This window comes from Lynx rufus, unplaced genomic scaffold (genome assembly GCF_022079265.1).
Source record: "Lynx rufus isolate CCGP_SWC_20201006 ecotype Redwood Valley unplaced genomic scaffold, mLynRuf1.p SCAF_2, whole genome shotgun sequence".
NCBI classification, from domain to species: Eukaryota; Metazoa; Chordata; class Mammalia; order Carnivora; family Felidae; genus Lynx; species Lynx rufus.
The window spans coordinates 39,357,222-39,385,171 of NW_025814834.1; the positions used below are offsets into that span (position 1 = coordinate 39,357,222).

The following is a 27,950-nucleotide window of genomic DNA, read 5'->3' on the forward strand; positions in this document are numbered from 1 at the left end:
TTGAAAATATTTTCTTCCAGGTTGTGACTTTTCTTTTCATTTTCTTAATGGTATTTTTTGGAAAGTGAAAGTTTTAAATTTTGATGAAGCTCACATTTATTAATTTTTTCTTTGGTTGATGCTTTTGGAGTCATATCTAAGAATCCTTTTCTGTCACAAGATTTTCTATGTTTTCTTAGTTTATTCTTAAAACAGTTTTACCTCTTATATTTATGTGCATGATTTAGTTTATCGTATGAGATAGGGTTGAGGTTCAATTTTTTGCATATAGATATCTAAATGTTTCAGCCCCCTTTGTTGAAAAGACTATTCCCATTGAATTGGATTGGCACCTTTGTCAAAAATCATTTGACCATATATGGGGTTCTGTTTCTGGTCCATTGGTCTATATTTCCATGTTTACACCACTACTATTCTGTCTTGATCACTCAAACTTTATAGTTTGAAATTAGATAGTTTAAGTCCATAACATTTATTATCCTATTTCAAAATGGCTTTGGCTATTCTAGGTCTTTTGCATTTTCATATACGTTTTAAGACCAGCTTGTCAGTTTCTATTAAAAAAAAAAAAAAAAAGCCCTTGGGGTGGCTCAGTCGGTTAAGCGTCTGACTTCAGCTCAGGTCATGATCTCACGGTTCTTGGGTTCAAGCCCCGCATTGGGCTCTGTGCTGACAGCTCAGAGCCTGGAGCCTGTTTCAGATTCTGTGTCTCCCTCTCTCTCTCTGCCCCTCCCCCACTCGCGCTCTGTTTCTCTCTGTCTCTAAATAAACATTAAAAACAATTTTAAAAAAAAGCCTACTAGGATTTAGTAGTCATTGTATTGAATTTGTAGATTGATTTTATGATGATTGCCATTTTAATAATATTGAATCTTCTAGTCCATAAACATGAACTTTTTATTTAGTTTTTCTTTAATTGCTCCTTGCAATGCAATGTCTTGTGTTTGTAATATATGTCTTGTACTTCTTTTAAAAAGATCTTCAGTACTTTTTGATGTGAATGGAATTATTTAATTTTTGGATTGTTCTTGGCCAGTATACAGAAAAATCAATTGATTTTTACTTACTGATCTCCTATCTGTAAGACCTTACTTAACTTGCTTACTAGTTCTGGAGCTTTTTAAAAGATATCATAGAATTCCTATGTATACAATTATGTTGTCTACAAATACAGTTTTACTTCATGTCCAGTGTCTTCCATCTTTCTCCCTTTCCATTTTGCACTTGTTAGGTTCTTCAGTATATTTTGAAATAGGATTGGTGATAGTGGACTTCCCAGTCTTAGTGGGAAACCATTCAGTCTTTCACATTTATGTAGGATGTTACTTGTAGGTTTTTCACATACCCTTTATCAAGTTAAAAAGATTGCTTCTTTTCCTAGTTGGTTGAGAGATGTTATTGTAAATGGATGCTGGATTTTTGTCCAGTGCTTTTTCAGTGTCCATTGAAATGAGAATTTGTTTTTGTCCTTTAATCTTTCAGTATAGTATATTAACTGCCTTTCAGGTTAAAGCTTACATCCCTTTCACTTAGTCATTATGTACAATCCTTTTTGTGTGTTGCTGGATTTGATTTGCTAATATTGTGTTCAAGGTTTTCAAGTCCATATTAATGATATGGGTCTGTACTTTTATTGTCATGTCTTTGGCTGTAGGCCTCAAAATGAGTTGGGAAGTGTTTTTACCTCCTCTCTTTTCTGAATGAGTTTAGGTAGAATTGGTATTATTTCATCCTTGTTTGATGGAACTTTTTGAAGCCAACCAGACCTGAAGTTTTCTTTGTGGGAAGATTATTAATTACTCCTTCAATTAGTTTACTTGTTATATATCCAGATTTTCTATTTCTTCTTGAGTCATGTTTGGTATTTTTCCTTTTTAGGAATCTATTTTCACTGAAGTTGTCTAATTTGCTGGCATAAAGTTCAGAAAATAAGTTCCTTTGGGGCGCCTGAGTGGCTTGGTCGGTTAAGCGTCCGACTTCGGCTCAGGTCATGATCTCACGGTCCGTGAGTTCGAGCCCCGCGTCGGGCTCTGTGCTGACAGCTCAGAGCCTGGAGCCTGTTTCAGATTCTGTGTCTCCCTCTCTCTCTGTCCTTCCCCTGTTCATGCTCTGTCTCTCTCTCTCTGTCTCAAAAATAAATAAACGTTAAAAAAAAAAAAAGAAAATAAGTTCCTTATTTACAGCCATTCTACTCATTTTCTCCTTTGGTACCTGCCGACTCCAAGATCAGAGCCTTTCCTAAGGATCTCGTAGGCAGATTGGTTGTCTTCTTACATGAGTTATGGGCTATGGTGTTTTCAACTGTTTTATCTGTCTTCTCTCTTCATGTTCCAGAAATTTGTTGAAATATCTCAACTGATGATCCTCTAGTCTCTTTACAGTCCTTGGTTAAAATTACTGCCATTTTCATGAGGAAACTTGAAAAAAAGGGATGTTTTTGCCACCATCTTGACTCAATATCTCTATTGAATTAATAAAGAAAATCAATATAGTTTTTCATTTTTAGGAAATGAGGTACATCATATTTTCTCTTTAGTCAGGTAAAGTGTCGCCTTTAGATTTATTTATGAAAGGAATATTGTTCTGCTGGAAAGAGCATGGCAGTTTGAAAGCACATATGGATGGACAAATCCTTGTTGTTTGTACTTAATTAAGAAACACAAAGGGGAAGCTATTTAATCTCTCTGACATTCAGTTGCTCATCTGTGATGATTTCTCTGTCTCTTCTAACAATAGGTGTGAGGATTAGAGATAACATGTGAAAATGTTGAGGGCCTGACTAGGTGATCAATAAAAAGTTTTTATTGTTTCTAGAGAGCAGAATCTTAGCCTATAGCCATGGAATGATTGAATCCTAGAGTTTTAGAGCTGAAAGGATCTTCATTATGACTGCAATAACTTGTGCAGCTGGCCCTATAGCCCCCAACTTCCTCCTCACCTTCCCTGACCTTACTGCACTCTTCTAGGCAGACATTACTCACACGGAGGATGAAGCTTGTTGGACTCTCTGGGTTTAGCAAGGTAAATAACAGGAGACTTTCTTCCATTAAAAACACGAACAACACAGTTATTAAGATCATATACATCATGGTGGCAGAATCTGCACGCAGATGTCCTGATTCTTGAAGTCCATTACTGTTGCATTAGTACGTCTTGACTGTATAATCAAAATAACGAGATGACTTTTTTTTATAATTAGAATAGTCAACCCTTCTCACTCCAAGTGTAGAATACCTTGAAGATCTTCCACTGCTCCTTTTATATTCTTGTTCCCAAATGTCTGATAAACATTTGTTAAGCATCTACTATGTACTGAATTAAACTAAGACATTACCTGAGCTATTGCATTGACTTTTTTCCCTGATCCATATAATTGAAAAAATGAGTATAAAGTTCACAAAGTATTTGATTCCTGGATTTGCAAAAGACAGAATAATTTAGACGATGCATCCTGGTATCTATCTTAGTATGGTATCTCAGACAGATGTTCAATAAGCCTCCAGTCTCCACTCACTGGGTAGTTAGTGGGAGGGAATATTTTATTATATAGCATCACTGACCTGTATCCATCTCAGATGAACTTGGGATCTAGAGCATGATACATTTAATGATAAAGAAGTTAAAGCCATCCCAGAACAACTTGTTCTTTTTCATAAAGATGTGAACTGTGTCTTTCTCCACAGTGGTGCCCCAGAAGTCACAAAATGTGGCTCATATCTGGTATAGAGTTTGAACTGAATTATAGCTCTCAACCCTGTAGTATTTAATGAACAGTTAGCCAATAATAAATACATAGGAATGTATAAGCTATGTTACTCTTTGCTAGCTTGTATTATATATCTTTAGATATCTGAGAAATGATTTTTTCAAGAATTTATCTGTCTACATTTATAATATTTTCCATCAGTGCTCTTTTAAATCCCTTATTTATAAATAACTATAAATATTTTAGTAATACTGCAAGAGTACTCCTATAGAATTTCAAAGAAGAGAGAGAGAGAGTTTGGAGTCATGAGGAAGAATGAGCAAAGCCCATCAAGAAGAATGTAGCCTCTGAATTAGGTCTTGCAATCACTTCCAATGTAACTATCTCTATGAATAAAGAGGAAGTGTTCTGGGAAGAATGTGGTATCAAACAAATATGTATTATGTGCACTGTAAATAAAATGTTCAACAGCTCATTCTTATGATTTAATAGGAAATGGTCCTGATTTTTTTATAGTTGACCCTTGAACAACTTAGGGGTTAGGGGCACTGACCCCGCCGCAGTTGAAAATTCATGTATAGCTTTTGCCTCTCCAAAAACTTGACTATTAATAGCCTACTGTTGACTAGAAGTCTTATAATATAAACAGTCATTTCACACATATTTTTAATGTTGTGTATTATATACTGTAGTTTTATAATAAGCTAAAGAAAATTATTAGAAAAAAATAAGATACATTTACAACACTGTACAATCAAAAATATGTATAAGTGAACTTGCACAGTTCAAAGTTGAGTTGTTCAAGGGTCAGCTATATATCCATTAATGTATATTCTGACTGCCTTTCATGTTTAGTTGAATAGTGTGTTTATCATTTTCTTAGGCAACAAGATGCTGTCTTAGACTCAGCTAGCCCTGAGGAAAGCACATTTCCAAAACTGACCACTTCTGCAATAGAGAAAGACATCTTGGTAATGGGCTGTCTCTTTTGTCGCTATCATTGAATGTAAAGGAAGCACTTGAAGATACTTTTATACTTTTGAGATTATTCTGTGCTCCTCTCTTGTGGAACTCTGTGGATGTAGTTTGAGCCCCATGTTGGGCGTGAAGATTACTTAAAACTTCAAAAAAAAAAAAGACTCAAGTCTAATTTCATATGTGTTAATCTGTTCTATTAGATTAAGATCATTGTCTCCCTTGCCACCTAAGACCACAATTAAAGAATCTCCGGTTTATTTGCTCCCTTTGTTAAAATGAGCCTCAGTCTTGTATAGCTTTTATGTGTCTTTATTCTTCTATGGGAAACTATCTTAGTTACATAATGGACACTTCACAAAGCATATTAACTTACTTTAGAAATACAATTCTTCTAGTATTTCAAATACAGAAGAATTGTTTTAAACGTAAATGTCAAAGACTTTAACATTACTAATTTGAGAGTGTTTTTGAAAAAATATTTTGATGTTTAAAATTTTTTCTCATAAGTGACATGTAAAAATTAGCAAAAATATATCAAAGTTGAATGTCCATTGCTAGAGAAATCCTATTATGTCCTAAAATGAATATTTTATGTACACCTTTAATAGCAGCTGTAAAATTATAATATGGACTATTAATAAGCCAATTGGAAGTTTCCTAAATCCTGTCATAGATTTCTGAGCTTAATGTGTAGGGATACTGGTTCACTTGCAGCTTGTAAGATGGACTTGATTATCAATAATAAAAGAAGAAAAATTAATTTACCACACTTTTACCTATTTATAAAGCACTAAATTCTACTTCAGCATGGGTTCTGTTAGTATGTTATATATTTGGTAATATAACTTGATATTTTATAGTTATCAACTGAGGTAAGAACTTTAATTTTCATGAAACATCATGTATTTTTTAAATTTAGGGGATCTCCAATAGTGCCTCCAAGAATTGCACAAAATACTTTGTTATGATTTGTAAATACTTTGTTTTCCTAAAACTTTGATTTTTCTCACTAGTTTTATTTTTGATGAACACACTTGTTTCATTATAGGACTAAACCCATCTTTTTTCTCCATCTTCTATATGCAGAGATATTACTATTATATTCACCATGGAATTGATACAGACCACGTAGCCCCAATGGAAGATTCTTGGCTAGAGCACGTATTGAATTTAGTCCCCCAACATCTAAAAGTCCTCACTAACAGCATACTTGCATTATCTGATGAAATGAGAGAAGATTATCTTCTTAGTGTAAAAAAATCCATAGGTAAATCAGTATTTTTGTTTTCTAACTCGAATGTGTCTTATTAACTGAAAGTTAATACCTATACTTGAAACTATTATATTATACTGCTTCTTGCATTGCTATTTCATTGCTTGAGACCTCAGGCAAATTTCATTAATAAAGTACTGCAAAAAATGTAAAAATCCATCTTTTTTTTTTTTTTTTTTTTTTGTAGGGTTATATCTTCTCAGCAAAGGACAGGAGGTGATTAAGTAAAAATTGTTGCTATGGACCAGGGGTTGGCAAACTACAGCTCACAGGTCCAAGTCTGGCTCACTGCCTGTTTTTGTAAATAAAGTTTTATTGGGATATAGCTATACACATTCATTTGCATATGGTTTGTGGCTGCTTTTGAGCTATAAGAGCAGAGATGAGAGGCACCTAGGTGGCTCAGTTGGTTAAGCGCCTGACTTTGATTCAGGTCATGATCTTGAGGTCAGTGAGTTTCAGCTCCGCACCGGGGTCTGTGCTGACAGCTCAGAGCCTCGAGCCTGCTTCGGATTTTGTGTCGTCTTCTCTCTCTGCCCCTCCCCCACTCATGCTCTGTCTTGCTCTGTCTCTCAAAAATAAATACATGTTAAAAAATTTTTTTAAAAGAGCAGAGATGAATAGTTGTGATAGACACCTTGTCTCTGTATTTTTTAATTTATAATCAATATTATAAATAATATATAAGTATTTTTTATATTCATAATCAAGCCCTTTACATAAAAATTTTGCTGAGTCCTGGCATAGACTGATAGATTCTAAGGCTGACTAATCATCAGAATAATTTTTAACATCCTGATTTCTGAACCCATCTGAATTAAAATCTCTGGAGGCAGGGCCTTCGAATCTATACTTAAAAGTTGTCGGTTGAGCATCCGACTTTGGCTTAGGTCACAATCTCAGGGTCTGTGAGTTCAAGCCCCACATTGGGCTTGCTGCTGTCAGTGGGAGTCTGCCTTGGATCCTCTGCCCCCTCTCTCTCTACCCCTCCCCTGCTCATGCACTCTTTCTCAAAAATATATTTTTTGAAAAAGTTCTCCAATTAATCGGTATTATAAACCTGATATAATTGATGTCATCTTTAAAACTGGAGAAATCATCATGTTTTGGAGTTGCCCGGATTCCTTTTGGGTAGGAGGGCATTTACTGGATTTGAGACTCTTATTGAGTGTCCTGGTAATGTAAAAATAAAAAGCCAAATCTTCACCCCCAAGGAGCTCATCGTTGTAATGAGGGAGATGGGCAAACCACTAATTACAAAATAGCAGGCACAATGAGGAGGGAAACAGAGGACATGCTGTAAGGGAGAAGAGCTCATGCCTGATTTGGTAGGAAGAACTCTGGACGTGCCTAAATCGTCTTGACACACAAACTGAATGCTAGGGAGTGTGCTTAGTAGAGGAAATGGTGTGAACATTGGAAGACACATGTGAAAGCCCCTTCTGGGCTTGCAAGTGGTCATGATGGCCAAAGCATAGGGTGCATTTGGGAAGGGGACAGAATCTGAAGGGCCTTCTAGCTCTCTTTAAAGCATTCAAACTTAAAGGAGAGTCACCAAAGGATTTTAAGCAGAGGGGTGATAACATATTTACATTTTAGAGCATCTTAAAGGACAGGCAGGAAAATTAGAGTTAACTGTGAATTAATATGACCACAGAAGATAGAAGCTGAAGTGTAGCTCCCTTTACTGATTTGATAACTGGATTGTTTTATGCAACTTAGAACAAAGCAATATGTATGTTTCCTCAGTGAAAGGAAACTACTATGATTGTATTGTTGACCTTCAGTGAGAACTACTTTTGGTGGAATAGCTATAAAGGAAAATGTAATTTTAAAAGCAATCATTATTTTCAAATGAAATAATAGGGACACATTGTTAAGAGAACACATACTCTCAAAGGCACACACATTGCAGATTTTTCTCATAAATATTTTTATATTCATAAATGCACAAATTACTCCATTATTTTAAATAATATAATTTAAATAATTGATTTTAGTGCAATTAGTTTTGCAATTGCTTGGAAATATACTGTAATTAATATAAGGTTATTTACCAGATCTTCTCAATTTTCTTTTTAGTTGATTTTGTTTTAAAAGATCCTAGAGAAAAAGAGGATGATAAAAAACCAGATGAACTTCCACCCCATCGTGCTGAGTAAGTAATCAAGTTTCTCAAAGAATATTGATTATGTGACCATTCCTGTGTAGGTGTATATAGATTCACACACTCGTTATATTTTCTCATGTACATGCTTATAACTTACATACCTCATATACAACTGATTATTCTTATTATACTTATGTATTTAAGCCCTAATATGTTACATTTACAAATCCAGGGATAGTTGGGTAGACAGACAGATGATATCTATGTGGTTAAAACATAAATACCCTGGTGGAAGAACTTGATACAGATCTTTGTATTTCCAAGGCTACTAGCACAGGCTTCACATATAATAGTGGTATAAAAGCTTGATGGCAATTGGAATGCGTAAAAACACAGTGCAAACATTGCAAAAAATATGCACATATAGAGTATATTGCAATTTGTTACATAGATTAAAATATAGAACATATAATAGAAAAACCCACTAGCTATATATTGTCCTAAAATAATTAACATTTAGGAATAAATCTCTTAAACAGTTTAAAGAATAGAACTTATGTTTTTATGGTTTAGTGAACAATTCAGTTTTTCTTCTTTCGTATTATTTAAAAGTGCCTCAGGTTGTTTTCCTATAACAGCCACAAAAAGATATGTAGCCATTTCCAACATATCTTCTGTGGAAAACAGCTTTTCTCCTGGGGAAAGACAAAAATCATCTTTTGTAATTGTAAAGGTAATACGACTACAACTGAAAAACTGAATTAAGCTTACTATATAATAAAACAAGATTAAGTGTTTAAAATCAGTGAGAATTAAAAAATTGTAGGCATCAAATGTAAATGTTTAAATATACTCTGAAAGATGAAAATGGCGAATCCTTAATATATTAAGGATGACTATTCAAGTCATAGGAGTTAAGCAGTAAATGTCTTCAAATAAGGACATTAGTGCTGGTGATTTGGGAAGTGTCCTTTACACATTAACAGAGGTTAAGTTCAAGGGGATTTCCACAGGTGGGCTGGACTATGTTCTTAAAATGTTTAAAAAAAAAAGCAGAAAAACTTAAACATTTAGTGTCTTGAAATTCTTTGAAGACATGAAAAACCTCTGCTTCTGTTTCTATTTGATCATTATGAGCTATTTGTGGACTTGATCAAATATTTAAAGGAAAAATTAGTTATGTTATATATTATAGATTCGAATCTATGGGGCACCTGGCTGGCTCAGTCAGAAGAGCATGTGACTCTTGATCTCAGGTCATGAGTTTGAGTCCCATGTTGGGCGTCAAGGTTACTTAAAACTTCAAAAAAAAAAAAAAGATTCAAGTCTAATTTCATATGTGTTAATTTTTCTAAAATCATACTGAACCATAGAAAGTATGACCTTTATGTATTTCAATACATAATTATGTGTTTTGTTGTTACAGCAAGGGATATATCATACTTTTTATTAAAATGAAGCCATTATTATTCAAAAGAGGACACTATAACAATACTTTCTTTTGATTTTGAAAGATAAATGATTATTTTTTCTTTCTTTTCAGGATGGAAATTCTTCCAAAACCTTGGAGGAAATCTTTTTTAGCTGCAAGCAATTACATTAAGGATCACTTGAACGCAATAAACCCTACAATGTTGGCTGTACTAGATTTGTGGCACAATACTTTGAAGTGAGTACTTCTGGCTTTATGGCGCTTCTTTTCAAAAGAGTGATGAAAGCTATTTTGTCACACCTTAATTATTTCTTTTACTATTTTAACTACAAATCAATAAACTACATATTTAACATCAGTATTCAAACATGGTTTTAAATCAGCAATGTAGAAGTAGGGTAAAACACGAACATTGCCTTTTATCTCTAACCCAATTCTACCCCCATATCCCATACCCCATTACCACACACAGTTTAAGGGGTAATCACAGTTAAAGGGCTGAATCGTCATGCTGTGTTTTAAATCCCGCAGAACATTAGCTGCTACAATCACCTAAACGGGGTAGAAACCTAGTAAATAGTACCCACCTGAATGGCAGGAGTTGAAGTTCCTGGGTCTTCAAGTTGATAGAGATTATGAATCACCTCACAGACACTGTCACGGTGGGGACAGCCCAGCTACACATAGCAAGTGCTTGGCATGGCTGGAGGTGAATGCTGGTGGGCATTGTGGACCCTGGGTCCTAGGGCTGAGGACAGGTGGTCGCACAGTTTCGAAACTCCTGCTCCATATTCCACCCCCTTGTATGGCCTCTTCCAAGACACTGCGGGGCATCCCAGCAACATGCACCTGTGGACATAGGCTTTCATAAAATATACAAAAGTAATACAGATTTATACTTCTTTTTCTTTTTTTTTTTAATGTTTGTTTTTGAGAGAGAGAGCATGAGTGGGGGAGGAGCAGAGAGAGAGGGAGACACAGAATCCGAAGCGGACTCCAGGCTCTGAGCTGTCAGCACAGAGCCCGGCATGGGGCTCGAACCCACGAACCGTGAGATCATGACCGGAGCCGAAGTTGGACGCTTAAACCGACTGAGCCACCCAGGCGCCCCTATACTTACTTTTTTTAAAGAAGGCTTCCCTTCAGGGACCTCGGAACCTAGATGGGCCCTGCCTTATGGTAGAGGAGATGGCACCTTGTTTCCAAGGTGGCCTGGGCCTATTCTCACCACCCCACCCCAACCATTTCAACCCCCACAACTGCAGCCCCAGTTACAAGTGACCTGTTCTCCAGGGTCTCCTGGGTTTTGTTCCATGTATTGCTCTGCAGGTAGGAGGGCATAGTAAATGAGCACGTGTTTCTGCCTCCCAAAACCAGCCAAAGGAAAGCTGCTGTCTTTAGAAGTGCATTAAGAGCTGTGGCTGCTGCAGAAGGCAGCTGTTGTCTTCCCCTGGGAAAGCCCTGGACCTACGCTAGGGGCACCTCACTGACCAACTTCTCTGAACTCTTCCCAAAGTTAGGATCTTTAGTATGCCCCTTCTAGCCCTACTAGGGCTATCCCTGAGGTCCGTTCCAGGAAGCGAAGCCATCCAAGATAGCTGGAGCTTGGCCACCATCTGATTTTAAGCTCTCTATTTCACCCCTTGTCCTCCCTCCCTAGGTCTCTGTTTTCCCACAGGTAAAATGACATGTGGTGTCCGAGGCCCCTCACCTCCCTCACTCTGTCCCTTTCTGCCTTTTTTAAAAAACAAATTCTAGGGGTGCCTGGTTGGCTCAGTCAGTTAAGTGTCCAACTTCGACTCAGGTCATGATCTCATTGTTCATGGGTTCGACCCTACATTGGGGTCTGTGCTGATAGCTCAGAGCCTTGAGCCTGCTTTGGATTCTGTGTCCTCCTCTCTCTCTGCTCTTCTCCTGCCCATGCTCTCTCTCTCTCAAAAATAAATAAACATTAAAAAAATTTTTTTTAAATTCTAGTTTTTTATGCAGATGTAACTTTATATAAACCTGTAAACGTGATCAGGTATATTTAAGTCCAGTATTTTTTACTTTGCTTGACTTCCACCAGCCTTTCTTTTCCTTATCTCTGCCCTTCTTTCCACCAGCCCAGCCAAAGACACATGATAACCACCCATTGGGATATCTCCTATCACCAAATACATATGTGTATCCATACAATGTACACACGTACATAGCACAAAAATGGTTTTGCTGGTCAGACTGCAGATTGTCAGAAAGGGCATCCTTTTGGCTTTCCATTGTTTTAATGTAGATTTCTTGACCACTTGAATTTGGCTTTTGGAATGGGGAGAGGTTATCTCCTTGCCTGTGTTTTTCTCATTTCTTTTCTTTTGGATACTGGGGCTCAAATACTTCTTCCTGAAAAGACTCATGGTTTAATCTTGCATGCAGTAATGAGGTCGTACTATGTAGTGTGTCACTTTCACAAGGGACGCTGGCATGCAGGAATACATTTCATTTTCACCATACCACCAGAGCCATTTTCTTTTATATCCACCAACACATAGTGCTGGAGGCTAGGAGGCCAGGCTTCAGTGCCTCGTATTTTTCATAAAGGGCTACACTTTGTTGGACAATGTCAGAAGTTTGCAAGAGACAAACCGAGAGGAGGAAAGGGAAGAAAAAGTTCCAAAGTGGAGATGAAACCACAATAAAGAATGGATGTGCCCCAAATTGGTGTCCATGTTCATGGCGGCAGAGGTATTAGTAGCAGCAACTAAAGCAAACCTCAGAGAATCCAGGATAGAGACAAATGAGAAAGAAGCTTTGCCTTCTATGGGTAGCAAACTCCAAAGTTGCCCTTGTAGACATGAGTCACCTTTTCTAAGTGAATGTTGAGTGGTGGGCAGTCAAGAGTACTGCCTCTCGGAGTAGGAGCCAGTGTTGAATATACAGGGCATCTTTCCTCTAGGTGACAGTCATTTGGCCTGAATCTCAGCAGGTCTTGAAAATATAGGACATCTCTATGTGTGGCAGTGGGTTAGGGAATGGTAATGCAAAAATCATCCGAATGACTGTAAAAATGCATGTGTGGAAACCTGAAGGGGATGCTCTGTAGATGGGAATGTGCAAGTTCATGTCTTTGAGTAGTTAGATATATAGAACCCACTTAATGTCAGAGATATCATTTGCAATGCAATTATAACCTATGCAGCACACCGGTATTTTTGCTTGAAAAACAGTATGTATATATGAAGACACATGTGTAAAGTGTGTGTGTGTGTGTATGTATATATATGTAGAAATTATCATAGAATATGAATGACAGTAGTTGAATATAAAAGGAAGTCTAAGTGAAGCTTATGTTAAAATATAAAATGATGGGGCGCCTGGGTGGCGCAGTCGGTTAAGCGTCCGACTTCAGCCAGGTCACGATCTCGTGGTCCGTGAGTTCAAGCCCCGCGTCAGGCTCTGGGTTGATGGCTCAGAGCCTGGAGCCTGCTTCCGATTCTGTGTCTCCCTTTCTCTCCGCCCCTCCCCCGTTCATGCTCTGTCTCTCTTTGTCCCAAAAATAAATAAACGTTGAAAAAAATGAAAAAAAATATATAAAATGAATTTTTTAAAATTCATGATTTGACTAAGGTGAGCCCAAGAAAATGTTTCTAGATTGAAATTTGGATTCACTTACCCAAAGGATTCAGAAGATACAAGTTCCATCACCCCTGAATGCATTAAAAAGATGCTTAATCTAACTCACAAGAGAAATGGAAAGAGATCGAAATAAACACTGCACTGAGAAATCCTTCTATTTCCTATCAGATTGGCAAAATTCCAACATATTGCCATCACATTTAGTTGGCAAGGCTTGGAGAAATGGATACTCTTCTGAGGGGGAATTCAGCTATCAAAATTAAATTTTTTTTTGACATTTGAGTCCAGCAATCTGACTTCTGAGACCTTAGCCTACAGATACACCTGAAAATGTAGGAAACGATATAGGTATGATGTTCTTTGTTGTGGCATTTGTTGATAAAAGACTGGAAACAACCAAGTGTCCATCAATTATGGACCATATCAAAAAGTTATAGTACATTCATTCACACAATGCAATACTACAGAGCGGTAAAATCCAAATGAACACAATCTCAATGCGCTGATGTGTAAAGTGTCCAGGATGTAGTAAGGGAAAAAATCAAGTGCAGAACATGGTCTATAGTGTGCTGTTTTGAATGTAACGAGGGAGGGGGACTGGCAAGAACAAAACGTGTTTCAAAGAAAAGGAAAAATTCAGGGAACAAACAAGAAATGCAGGCACTTGGGGTGAAATTTGGAGGGTGACTTGGTCCCTTTAAGAAGTGATACTAAGTTTGAGAACAGGAGAACAAAATCAGAGACGGACTTCGTGCTAAGTGTGCAGTGTTGGGCCTGAACTGTTGAAATCCCTCCTGCTTGAAATCAGTGATGGATCCAAGGGTCAAGGTGTGTTTCAACCTGTGATGAACATCACATGGCATCTGCCTTTAGCAAAGGTCCTAGGGTTCAGGACCTGAGTGATTTGGCCTATTATTTGGTTCTATTAATAGATAATTGAGATGAAGAAGAGATTTTGGCAGTTAGAGGACTCATCATCATAAAACTTTGAGACCTAGAAACCTAACATTATTCTCTAGCTAACCAAGTTCAAACTAATGCAAAGTAGCAATCTTTTCCCTTACTCCTATAGTCTTAAACCAGTGGTTGAAACTATTGTTCTACTGCTAGGTTATTGTTGGGATCATCCTGAGAGAATAAGAGTATCTGGTCATGTTCTTCTCATCTTCGTAACAATTCAGACTATGGACCAAATGGGAAATGTTGTCAGGGATTTCATGGAAAGTTGTTGAACTCTAAAACATGTGAAAAGGCCTTTCAATTTCAAGACCTCAAAGATGGATAGCCTATGCCTAGAATTCTGCGTCAAGTCAAACACTAAGGAGCTGCAGGGAAAATTGGTCTGGTGGCTGAGTGGCAAAATGAATTCCAAAATGAATTGACATGTAACATATTAGTTTCAGGTATACACCCTAATGATGTGATGTTTGTATATATTGTATATATATTGCAAAATGATCACCACAACAGTTTTGTTAACATCTACCCTCATACATAAAAAATTTTTTCTTGTTGATAACTTTCAAGATCCACTCTCATAGCTACTTTCAAATATGCAGTGCAGTATTATTATCCCTAGTCCCCATGCCATACGTTACTTCCCTGTGACTTACTTTATAACTGGGAATTTGTACCTTTTGACCCCCCATGCTCATTTTGCCTGCCCTCCAGCCTCTGCCTCAGGCAACCACCAACCATATCTGAGAGCCTTGTTTTTGTTGTTGTTTTAGATTTCATATACATGAGATCATAAAGGTATTTGTCTTTCTATGTCTGACTTATTTCACTTAGCATACTGCCTTCAGGGTCCACCCATGATGTCTCAAGTGGCAAGATTTCATTTTCTTATGGTAGAATAATGTTCCGTTGTATACATTATGTACCACAAAATGTACCACACTTTCTTTATCTTGCAATGGACATTTAGGTTGTTTCCATGTTTTGGCTATTATAAATAAGGCAATGAACATGGGGGTGCATAAATCTTTTTGAATTAGTGTTTTTGTTTTCTTGAGATAAATACCGAGAAATGTAATTGCTGGATAATAACATGGTAGTTCTATTTTTTGTTTTTTGAGGAACCTCCATATTGTTTTCCTTAGTGGCTGCACAAATTTAGATTTCCAACAGGAGTACGCAAGAATTCTCTCTTTACATTCTCACCAACAGTTGTTACTTCTTATCTTTTTTGTAATAGTTATTCTAACAGGTTTGAGATGATATATCATTGTGATTTTGATTTGTATTTCCCTGATGATTAGTGATTATCTTTTCATGTACGTTTTGGCCATTTGTATATCTTCTTTGGAAAAATGTCTATTCAAATATCTGCCCATTTGTTAATCAGATTTTTTTTCTATTGGGTTGTATGTGTTCTTTATAAATTCTTTACATTAACCCCATCAGTATTTAATTTGCAAATATTTTCTCCCATTCAGTAGATTGCCTTTTCATTTTGTTAATGACTTACTTTTGCTGTGCAGAAGCTTTTTTATTTAATGTAGTCCCACATGTTTATTTTTTTGCTTTTGTTGCCTTTGCTTTTGGCATCAGATCCAAAAAAAATCATTGCCAACACTGATGTCAAGGAGCTTACCACCTATGTTTTCTTCTAGGAATTTTATGGTTTCAGGTCTTACATTTAAGTATTTAATCCATTTTGAGTTAATTCTTGTGTAGGATGTAAGATACGGATTCAGTTTCATTCTTTTGCATGTGGCTGTCCAGTTTTCCCAACAGAAAATCTTGAAGGTATAAATCATGTATAACAAAGATCCATAGCACTGTAGTCAGAAAAGGAGTTGTATGGAGAATTGTTGACTAGAGTAAGCACTGTGTTTTCTTAAAAAAAAAAAAAAAATCAAAACCGAACAGGATCAAAGTATTTTGATACAGTAGGTCTTACGTGTGAGAACTCTGCCACACCATGACACCCTAAAATCTAAGGTTGCTTTCTTTTCAGAGTGGGTGCAATTTTTGTTTTAGGAGCTTTGTAAGCTTTGAGCTTCACCTCTTTTCCTGTTTTTTAATTGTTCCAGTTTGAAACCAAAAATAAAAACATGTCAACTCTCTTCTATTTCACAGTGACATTTCATGATCGTGTGTTCCTATTGAATTTAATTACATTAATTATTTTAAAATTAAAATTACTTTTTAAAATCTCAGGTTTTTAAATATTTTATTAAACACAAACCTTAATGAGCCTAGGAATATCCTATTTTGGAGGAGATCAGTTAACAAAAATATTAAATGCAAAAAAAACCTCCTGCCTTAATTATTGTTCATTTTTATCTCTTGCAGAAAATTACGTTTAGTTGATATAGAAGAATTTCATAATCGCCAGGATGCATTAGAGCTATCAATATTTCAGACCATTGTCATGAAACACATGGAATCTGCCAAAGAGACTCTACTTAAAATGTAAAGTTTTGAAGTTTCATGGAAGAAAACAAGTTTAAAAATGTGATTGGTGGGGAACTATATTTTAAATGCATTTAGAAAATCCCATTAAAAATTTTTTTAATTGTTCCTGTTCAAGAATTAAATATAATGTCTTTAAGTGCCTTGGTCTGTAATGTCCATCCAGAAGGTGTCCTCCACAGCACAGATGATGCAGAAACTAAAATGATTATAGCGCTTTCTTCCCCCAATGTCTGGTTTCTACTTAATGCTCTGAGAGTGGGGTTGAATGTAATGGGAGGAATGATCATCAACTAATCCATTTGCTAGATATTTATGACATCTATTAATATGTATAAGGCACTGTAACTCTTTGATTTTGCTTTTGGATTGGGGATGCAGAAGAGTTTAAAGCATGATTAGATGGAGAAAATATATTCTTTAAATTAGTTTACAATGACATTGAGAGGTTAGACCTCTCAAATGATTAATTCAACATCTTTTGGGTTTGACCCTTCAAAATGGAATAGCCAGATATGAAAATTATTGATCTAGGTGCCAGACGATATGCTGTGAAACAATACAGGAAAACTGTTTCTCTCGTGGGTTATTAGGTTATTATAAATAGGACATTAAAATTAGGTCAAATTGCAGATAACAGAGGCCATGAAACTCTAGCATGGCTTCATGATTTCCAAAAGTTATTTAGAAATATATCCTGATAGTTGAAGACTGAACCTTTCCTTTATCTTTTTTTCTTCTCTAATATGATCAAATCTTTGGCATTATTTGAAAGAATCTAGACTTTTATTTAATATTAGTATTTAGTTAACGTTAAACAGAGGAGAGATGTAGAATGAAACCCTATCATTACAGAGAATAAAATGACCTCTTAACACAGAATACAAGTACATTTTCTTGATCTATAACTTCAGAGTTATACCTCAGGAATATATTACTACTGTAAATTTTGGTAAATTGGGTGTCAAAGTACAGAGCAGAGTACAGACCTTTATTGAAAACTTTTGCTGAGAGTGTAGACTGATGAGCTGTATCTCTTGATGCTTCCTGATTGACTCTCAGACAACACTCTGACCATACTTTAAATAGTGAGCCAGAATGTATTTATCGTGGCTAAAAGGCAGAACATCACCTCACCACAATGAAGAAACAATTAGTAAATGATTAATTACGACCTCTACCTGAAACCCAGACCTTTCTTTGCATACTCATCCTTTGCTGTTATGCAGTAGTTGCTATGGTTTATCACCCTTACCTTCTGGAAACCCATTTTTCTAGGTCCATGTGCCACTGTTTCTTTTTTTTTTTTTAAATGTTTTTATTTATTTTTGAAAGAGAGAGACAGAACATGAGTGGGGGAGGAGCAGAGAGAGAAGGAGACACAGAATTCGAAACAGGCTCCAGGCTCTGAGCCGTCAGCACAGAGCCTGATGCGGGGCTCGAACTCACAAACTGTGAGATCATGACCTGAGCTGAAGTCAGATGCTCAATTGACTGAGCCACCCAGGCACCCCCTAAAGTTATTTATTTTTTTTGAGAAAGAGAGAAAACGTGAGTGCAGGAGGGGCAGAAGAGAGAGAGGGAGAGAGAGAGGGAGAGAGGGAGAGAGAGGGGGAGAGGGGGAGAGAGAGAGAGAGAGAGAGAGAGAGAGAGAGAGAGAGAGAGAATGAATCCCAAGCTGGCTCCACACCATCAGCCTGGAGCCCAATGCAGGGCTTGAACCCATGAACCATGAGATCATGACCTGAGCAGAAGTCAGACACTCAACTGCTGAGCCACTCAGGCGCCCCTCCAAGATCTTTTTTATTTTTTAATGTAGGTGTTGACCACTATAAATTTCCCTCTGGTCATTGCTTTTTTTTCATTCTGTGATTTTTGGTAAAGTTTTCATTTTCATTCATCTCAAATTATTTTCATATTTCCCTTGTGATTTCCTTTTTGATTGGCCGGTTCTTTAGGACTATGTTTTTTAATTTCCATGTATCTGTAAATTTCCAGAGTGTCCTTCTGTTACTGATTTTGAATTTGTATGATTTCAATCCTTTTATATTCTTTGAGACTTAGGACAACCAACTATTTTTTTATCTTCTCTCAGAATCCTCTTCTGTGTGTACGCCTTTCCCTTTATTCCCATTGCAACTACTCGGGGCAGGCTTTTTTTTTTTTTTTTTTTTTTTTTTCAACGTTTATTTATTTTTGGGACAGAGAGAGACAGAGCATGAACGGGGGAGGGGCAGAGAGAGAGGGAGACACAGAATCGGAAACAAGCTCCAGGCTCTGAGCCATCAGCCCAGAGCCCGACGCGGGGCTCGAACTCACGGACCGCAAGATCGTGACCTGGCTGAAGTCGGACGCTTAACCGACTGCGCCACCCAGGCGCCCCCAGGGGGGCAGGCTCTTTTAATCTCCCAGGTAGCCTACAAACTACTGGCACATGAATCTTAACCCCTAATTCATTGCTTACCTTTCATTGACCAAATAAGTCAACATTTCTTAACCTTTTTTAAGGTCTTTTGCAACCTGGACCTAACCTATCTCTTGCATTCTCAGTTCTGAAAAGGCTTTCACCTTGGGCCATGCCTGGAGAAACTGTCATGTTAAACAGGACATAACTTTTAAGACTAGTCTAACTGTATCTTACCACTGTTAAGTATTCAATGGGTAAAGGCTCATTGTTCTCCTTTTTAGCCAATTATTGATTTTTATTTTTATGTTTATTTATTATTTTTGAGAGGCAGAGAGGGACACACAGAACCTGAAGCAGGCTCCAGGCTCTGAGCTGTCAGCACAGAGCCCGATGCGGAGCTCAAACCCACAGATCGTGAGATCATGACCTGAGCCAAAGTCAGATGCTTAACTGACTGAGCCACCCGGGCACCCCCAATTATTGATTTTTAAAATAGTTACTTATTTTTTTTATATGTAGGGTGGGGATTCTAGGAAAATTTGAAAGTTGTTTAGTTGCCTCCCTCTTAGCATTGCTGTCTTTGCACACGTAATTATATCAAATTGAATCAGAGGTTAAGGAAATTAAACAGAACAAAAGCTTCTTGAATGCCATCACCAAAATATTGTGATTCACACTATTTATGGTACTTCTTATTACTGCAGAAGGTTCTCTTCTGTCCTTCAATATGCAGTCCAAATGACATTTCTTCTGTGAAATCTCTATTGTTACCTCTTGAAAATTATCTCTCCCTTCTGAATACCTCTGACACTTTATTCTGTTAGAATTCCTTCCTGTTATAATATGTATTTATGTGTTTGTCTTTTCCTCCATTAGCCTGTAAGTACTTTGAAGACTGAGTAACAATTTTGTACCAAATGTTTTATACATCATAGGGAGCCTTTGGGACAATGGCTGAAAAATGTTTAGATTTTCTTTAAAAAAAAAAAAAAAAGACAAACGCTTTTTCCAGTGATACAGCCCCAAACTTATTCCATCTCTTGTCTGAACTACTGGAAGTCTCTCAGTCTCCTTTCTTAATCTAGCTTTGCCCTTCACTACTTGGTATTTGCCTCTTGTCCTCTTTATTTATTGCTTAAACAATGACAACTTACCGGAGAATTATCTACCATGGCTTTATTTTGGAGCATGAGGCTGTGCCAACTTCTTGTGTTTAGTTCTCAAGTTGTGCAAAAGTCCTTACAGACTTTCTCCCATTTATTTCTTCCTATTCTAGGAAGAAATCTTTATATTATCTCTATTACAGACAATGAAATGATTCACATATATTAGCCCCACTTATCCACCTATTTTTTTCTTATTATCCTACTTCTACTTCAGGTCGTTTTCTCACAATCTTCCTCATTTCATTTCCATCCTTCAGTGAAATGCCATCTTCATTATAAAACCCTTCTCTGTTACTTACATGGAAAATTATATTTTAATCCTTTGACTTCAAGACTGTCTTTCTGCTATGACACATTGCCTTCATTATTATAAGAGAAAGGATGATGTCATATCTTTTTATATCTATTGTGACACTGTTCCTAATGCACAATAGACGCTAAACATGTATTTGTTAAAGGAATGAATACATATATTTAATATTTAGATCTCTCTTGGAGCATTCAGGCAACTCCTAAAAATATGTGCACTCTACTTTTAAAAAATCCATTATCTCTTATGAAAGAAATATTAACATTCCTTAATTTTGTAGTGTTAGTGGTTTTATAAATTGAAAACTTGAATTTTTCTGTTTATAAATTTACTGTTAGCCTTTTATTACAAAGATACATACACATTTGAAACTTTGTTTTAAATCAGTCATTCTTTCAGGATTTCACATTGAGGGGAATAAGAACATAGACACTTGATTTTATTGGTTTGTCTCGTTTTCAAGTCATTGTGAAAAAGCATAGGATAAAATTCAACCTATTTGGTTGAACCAAATAACTCTCTTGGTCTAATCAGATATTTACATTTACGTTTAACAAATTCGTTCCCTGAGGAACATTTTAGAGACTGGTAAGGAGTATTTTGTAATATCCAATAGTTTTTATTTCAGTAGTATAGGAATCATAGTTTCAGGAGTTAGACTTACAGTTTTTTCTTACAGCTTCACATTGTTGAGTCATTTTCTATCGGCTATGATGAACATTTCTTTTCCTAGCAAAAGTGAAATATGCTACTGCTTACATTTCAGAGGGTGGATAATGTCAGTGAGCAATACAGCTCTCTGTGAAGACCTTTGGATGTCCAGAAGTTACTGTTAATGCTTAATGTAAAAGGAGTAATTCACTGAAAGTATTAACTTCTAAAAGTCTTTTGTGCTTTCAAGGTGGTTTCCAGAAGTGCAGAATATTTATTACCAAGGTAATAAAAAAAAGCAATTGCCAACTGGTGACAGCAATGCCAAATTGGAATCTTTTTTCAACTGTGCTGCTACACTTATGACTTTACAGCTGCAGGAACTCACTTTGGTCTCCATGCAGGATTTCACAGACCTGATTGCACGACCACCAGTAAGTATGGTGTAGTTACACCAGTATTCATCTACTAATTTATTTTCAAAAGGGAAAAGATTAAAAAAAATCTACCAGTAGAAGATGAGGAAGTAAATCTTTAGACGACTTACCTGTTGTAAAAAAGTTAGCGTCAACCTGAATATTCAGGATATATGATTCTCATCACATTGCTGCGGATTAGTGAAGAGAAGTGAAAATTCTTATTATTGGGAAATTTGGGTCATGATGGCTGGAGATTTCTGCAAGGAACTCTTTTCTTTCTGGAAGAAGGTCCTGTTAGAATGTGAGCTGGGCCTAAGAATTTAAATGTTCTCTTGGACTCTTTCTTATGTGATTCTAGAGCCCCACTGCTATGCATATCCTCCTTTTTCTGGAACCTTGACACTATAATTGATCTGTAGGCCCAGTGAATACTAGATACCAACAAGTCTAGCTGGAAATTGCTCTTGACCTTTTTAGTAGAGCTCCTCATTGGCTTAATTGTCTAGGGCATAAGAGGAAGGGTGAGTTCCCATGTGTTCTAATTGGGACCAGTGCACTCTTGAGTCTCTCCCAATTCATATAAATATTCACATACACTTATGAATATTTTTTGCAGGATTCTGTTAGAGCTTTTGAACATCCAGGTTTCATCATGAGGCTGATTCTTGAAAATGACACCATTAAGTTTGAACCTGAGTTCAATGACTATATAGACATCCTTCTAAATGTGTATGATATCATGATTAAGGCTGTCAGTTTTGTGCCAAGAGTTGAGACCAAATTGTATTCCAAATGGGTAAGTAACAAGGATATTATGATTGTTTGAATTTTCATGATGATATTCACTTCAACCTCTAAAAGCTGTGGACACATATCGTCTGCTTTGCATAATATAAATGGCCTAGTAACATTGACTTATCAGAAAGTTTTAATTAAAAAAAATACTATTTTCCCATTAGCTGCTCTTACAGTATTCCTAGTTTCTTAGTCTAGTCTTCCACTAGACTGAGAATTTTCTTAAGGGAAAGTTTTAAGTTGTGACCAGGTTTAAAGCAGTCAGTGAGTATTGGCTGTAGCACACAGGCCATGCCATAGACCTCCATTACACTTTGCTAGCTCTGTAAAACTGTCCCCCAGTTGATGAGACTCTCCTCATATATCTTTTCCCATAAGTAGTAATGTCTCTGTACTTCCAAATCATAGATTCTACTTCCCTCCTCTCTTTGGCCATTTATTTAGCAAAGCTATGCTGTACTATGACATTTCAAAAGTAGTTACTGCAATCTAGTATATGAAATGAGCGTGTCTAATTCCTTAATTTGAAAGGTTTTCAAGCTTTGTAACTCCAACCAGTAGCTTTCTTGTTTTAGTTTTAAAATAGTTTACAAATATTTCATGTATACAGGAGTCCAAGAGACTATTGTGTAGTTTTAAGTGGTAGTAAAGTTAACCCCTATCTACTTACAATCTAACTAGAGAAATGGAATATTAGTGATACATTTTAGCTCTCCCTGCTCCCCACTGCCCTTCCCTGTTCACATTCCTCTCTTTCTACCTTATTATGGGCTTACAAATGTACGAACTTCATGCAGGGAAATCCTTGAGGCCTTAATTTAAATTGGTTCCTTTAGAATCTGCGTATTTTACTCTGGAGGCCTCTGCAGACCAAGGACCTTTGTTTGTTTTTTTTAATGTTTATTTTTGAGAGAGAGACAGTGTGCAAGCAGCGGAGGGACAAAGAGAGGGAGACACAGAATCCAAAGCAGGCTCCAGGCTCTGAGCTGTCAGCACAGAGCCCCATGCAAGGCTCGAACTCACGAGCTGTGAGACCAAGACCTGAGCCGAAGTCGGTCACCCAACTGACTGAGCCACCCAGGCGCCCCTTACCAAGGATGATTTTTAACAAAATTCTTGCTGAGAATTTCATGGAAAACACTGGCCGTGTGAATGCTTACCCAAATCTGAGAACAGGCTGGTGGTCATAAATTCTTAAGATGGCCATCCTTTTCTTCTCCGCTGAAAAACAAGTTCTAACCAGGATATTTTCCTTAATGTTGCCCCCTCATTGAAAGGTTCCGTCACCTTTCAGCATTCTGAAATTTTGTGTCACATTTCAGTGTTCTTGGCTTCCCACTGGTGTATCAGTTATGACTTCCCTTCTCGCTCAGGCTTGAGGCTTTGTTTCCTGACAGCCGTTTTCTCACTCCATTCTCCTCCCCTGCACATAAGCCCACTTTGCTGGAGACTCATGAAAACAAAGCTTAGGCCACCAGCGATCAGCAATCTCCAGGGCAGTTGCTCACCTCTGCACAAAATTGCCTCTCAATTCACGTGTTCTCTGCCGTTTGGCCCCTAGACTTGCCCTATTATTGTTTCCTTAGCTTCTTTAGCTATGTATTATAAAAGCTAAATTTGGCAATTTTTCCAATATACTTCTATGTTTTGAACTAGACAGTTATTTTCAGGTTATTTATTCCTCATTTTGCCAAAAATAGAAGTCTCTCGAGAAACGTAGTTTACTTTGTCTTTTGTTTAATTTCAGTCTACTGCCTCCTTCTCTGGTCATACACTGCCTTTTTTCAAGAATGACTTTTGAGGGAGCTTATGAAACAAATATAACAAGTTAATAAGAATAACAGTAAAACCTTGATTTGCGAGTGTAATTCATTCCAGAAACATGCTTGTAATCCAAAGCACTTGTATATCAAAGTGAATTTCAAGAACCATTGACTCATTTGTGATCATGTGACATTCAGGATCATGTACTACTTGTATTGCAAGACATCGCTCATTTACCAAGTTAAAATTTATTAGAAATGTTCACTCATCTTGCAGAACGCTCACAGAACAAGTCACTCGCAATCCAAGGTTTTACTGTACTAGATGTGCTCAAAGTGGAGTAAAGGATTACCATTATTTGAATGAATACAGTTGCTATGATTTAATGGTTATAAAATATGGCTCCAGGGGCACCTAGGTGGTATAGTCGGTTAAGCAGCCCACTCTTGGTTTGGGCTCAGGTCATGATCTCATGGTTCATGAGTTGGATCCCTGAGAGGGGCTTTGTACTGACAATGCAGAGCCTGCTTGGGATTCTCTCTCTGTCTCTCTCTCTCTCAAAATAAGTAAACAAACTTTAAAATAAAATAAAGCTCTAAGTTTCCTGGTTTCTAAAGTGAAGAGGAAAATTGGACACGTTTTAACTAGGATTAAACAGTTAATTTAGACTGCTCAGGTATTTTTCCTGGTATCAGATTTTGAGAGGGAGGTCTTAAATGGGACATTGTACATGAGGTAATGTTCTGAAATCCTACGTGTCACCATCACCTGGTGACATTTTAAAAATACAAGTCCATCATCACCACCTCTTGCCCTAGAGACGTGGATTCAACATGATAGTTGGTTCTTAGAAATAGTTTGCCAGAATCATCTAGGGATATTTTTCTAGTGATCAGTTAGGTTTGGAAACAAGCAATATAGGTGGTACTTCAAGTAAGATCGTTGAACTTGGTTTCAATGACCTTTGACAACAACTGCAGAAGTGGCATTCATGGAAGAACTTTCATAAGAACTGTTTTTATCACAATCTTTGATAGAAACTGAAAGTGAAAATAAAATACACTTTTTTGGGGGCACCTGGGTGGCTCAGTCAGTTAAGCGTCTGACTCTTGGTTTTGGCTTGGGTCATGATCTCATGGTTTGTGAGATCAAGCCCTGCGTCAGGCTCCTCGCTGACAGCACGGAGCCTCCTTGGGATTCTGTCTCTCCCTCTCTCTCAGTCCCCCCCCCCCCACTAAAATAAATAATTTGAAAAATTTTTAAATACAATTTTTTCACTAAAGTTCTCAAGAAGCATCTAGTTCTAAGCAGTAGAATTTCCTAAAATCCCACTAGGGGGCATAGTGGGCAAATGCACTCCAGATACCTGAATAAATTACCCAGTTTTCTAAGGAATCCTTTGATATTATCAAGTGAATGCTGTAGAATATCCACTAAAGATCAGTTTTTGTTGGTTACAGTTAAAAATCTCTTCTGAATGAGAGGTAGAGTATATGCATTTTTAAATGTAACTTGATTCAAGATAATAAACCATGCAGGCACATTTACTTGCCCTCCTATTTGAAAAGAGGAGACGAGCCTTTGAGATTTCCTTATTAAAAATTGTTATCTGATCCATTATTCCTATGTTAATAGCAGAATGCACATTGTGCAACTAGGGATTAGTCTGCTCTAGTTGCTGTTCACAGAATCAAAGATCAAAGGTCAATGAATGAGTAAACAATCTTTCTTTGTTCTAGACAGATTACCCCTCAAGGTGAAAAAGTACTGTCATCAAAGAATATGATGATATGACATTGAGCTGGCTTATTTTTTAAAAATAAAGTACAATGCAAGCACTACCTTCAGAAAGCTAGCATTTACAACTGCACAAATAAAATGTGGATTTGGGTGTTTTTGTGTGCTCTTATTCTGCATATATTTTCAAGTGACAGTTCTTTCATCCATTTGGAAAAACAAAACACAACCGGGTAGCCTTGAAGGAAAACAAAAAATTAAATGAAACTTAGATATTTAATATCTTCTGTGATTAGACTGAATATCTTTCTACAGAGATTAGAAAATCAAAAAGACCTTGTGAGGAAAAAATAAAAGACGATACGGTACGATTGGCATTTTTGCAAAGATAAATACTATGGCTACCTAAATTTATTTTTCAAAACGAACGTTATTTTTCCCTTTGTTTAGGAAAGTAAGTCTAAACCAACAACCTTGAAACCGATAATTCTGAATGAAATTATTGAGGCCCACAAAGAAAAGGTGAGGGAGGTGATAATGAGAGAGAGCGTGGCACCTCTGGAGCACCTCAGATTCTACGACAAGTACAACTTTCTGATCACCAGAAAAGCCGAGCAAGATGTTGATGTTTTCCTTGAAGAAAATCATAATTATGAGAAAATAATACAAGAAATTCGCAAGTACCAAAAACTAATAGAGGAAATACAGTACACATCTAGAAAGGTGAATGATCCATTCTTGCACAGCTGTTCTTTGTAACGATCTTTTCCCAATTTCATTAGGATGTGTTTGTAGACCATGCAGTGAAAGAATCAGACCGTTACTCTCAACAGGGAAAATACTGCCATTCCGTGTGCCAAACACGGCCGAGCCCTGCACAGGGCTCTTGTGCTTATAGGGCTGGAAGTCTAGTATTTCAAGCCTGACTTTTAAGTACTTACATGATTTGAGCCCTCAAAAATTCCAAGAAGTTACTTTTTTTTTTTTTTGCTGTAATGTTTATAAATCCTTTGGAAAATATGGTAATTACACCAAAATGTGATTGCTTCTGTTTAGTAAGAGACTGGTAATTTAAAATTTTCCTTTGTCCTTTTTTATAGTTTCCACATTTTCCACCCTAAGCACGCATTCCTGTTTTGTATAGAGCAAATATAGCATTTAAATCCCTTACTATCTATAGCATTTAAATCCCTTACTATCTATTTTGCAATAACTCGATTCTCCAAAGTTCTTATATCCATTTGTTGTCCTGAAATAGAATTGGCTTCCAAGATAACAAACTCTTGAAGGAGATTTACCCAGAAGATAGTTGTAAAATACAAATGAGTGTTTAGAAAATCCTGCCTGCATCATATTAAAAAAAAAAAAAAAACACAAAAACTCAATCTTGCTAGATCATGCACACACAAAACCAACATTGTGAGAGAGGCAAAAGTGTGGGACTTTTTTATTTCTTTTTATGTTTATTAAGCTTTTAATACTTATCATTGTAGACTATCCGTTTAGGAATGTTTGAAATGCGCTGTGAGGAATTAATCAGAGCTTTGGTGAAGCGAGCAGACATGATTTGTGGAAGACTTATAGCTAAAATGTTCAGAAATCATCAGGAAGTAAATACAAGGTATTTATGTGATATTGATTAGTTTTTTCAGGGGGATGTTAGATAGAACCAATTGTCATTCAAATAAAATTAGGGATTAGAACAGTGTCATCAGTGACCCTCCAAAAAGATAATGCCAAACTTATTTCTACTTGGTTTTGTTATTTTGTGACTATTATTATTTTTCACCACAAATGCGCCTTCCCGATTGTCTCAGTTAAGGGGGTATTAAAATGTACATTTTGTTTGTACATGTAAGATGGGTGTTATCTGACTTCACTAAGGGGAATAATAAGTTTGTATAATCAGTATACAAAATGGATTTTCAAAGTGGATTTACCCAGTAGTTGTCATGGGTCCTGATGGATCCTCAAATTTGGAACTTCATCTTACTGTGATTACTCTCCAAAGCTATGATAACTTGTTGTCTTAACTAAAACTTGTTGACTAACCTGGAGATTTTTAGGAAAACTGGCTCATGTTAAATAAACTCACAGAATGCTAAGATGTAAAGCAGAATACCTGTTGATTTAAGGCAAGAAGTAGAACTAGTCTTTCAACAACTGGTTT

The 27,950-nt window shown here is 36.7% G+C and overlaps 1 protein-coding gene across 1 annotated transcript in view; it reads left to right on the top strand.

Moving 5' to 3' along the window:
• Positions 1 to 27,950, top strand: part of DNAH7 (dynein axonemal heavy chain 7) — a 251,476-nt gene that overhangs the window by 15,574 nt on the left and 207,952 nt on the right. Inside the window, exons 5-13 of the mRNA XM_047084071.1 lie at positions 4,590 to 4,677; positions 5,771 to 5,951; positions 8,040 to 8,115; positions 9,611 to 9,736; positions 16,412 to 16,531; positions 21,316 to 21,499; positions 22,101 to 22,280; positions 26,231 to 26,503; positions 27,274 to 27,401. Of these exons, the coding sequence (XP_046940027.1) occupies positions 4,590 to 4,677; positions 5,771 to 5,951; positions 8,040 to 8,115; positions 9,611 to 9,736; positions 16,412 to 16,531; positions 21,316 to 21,499; positions 22,101 to 22,280; positions 26,231 to 26,503; positions 27,274 to 27,401 (1,356 nt within the window). The remainder of the gene's footprint in view (positions 1 to 4,589; positions 4,678 to 5,770; positions 5,952 to 8,039; positions 8,116 to 9,610; positions 9,737 to 16,411; positions 16,532 to 21,315; positions 21,500 to 22,100; positions 22,281 to 26,230; positions 26,504 to 27,273; positions 27,402 to 27,950) is intronic.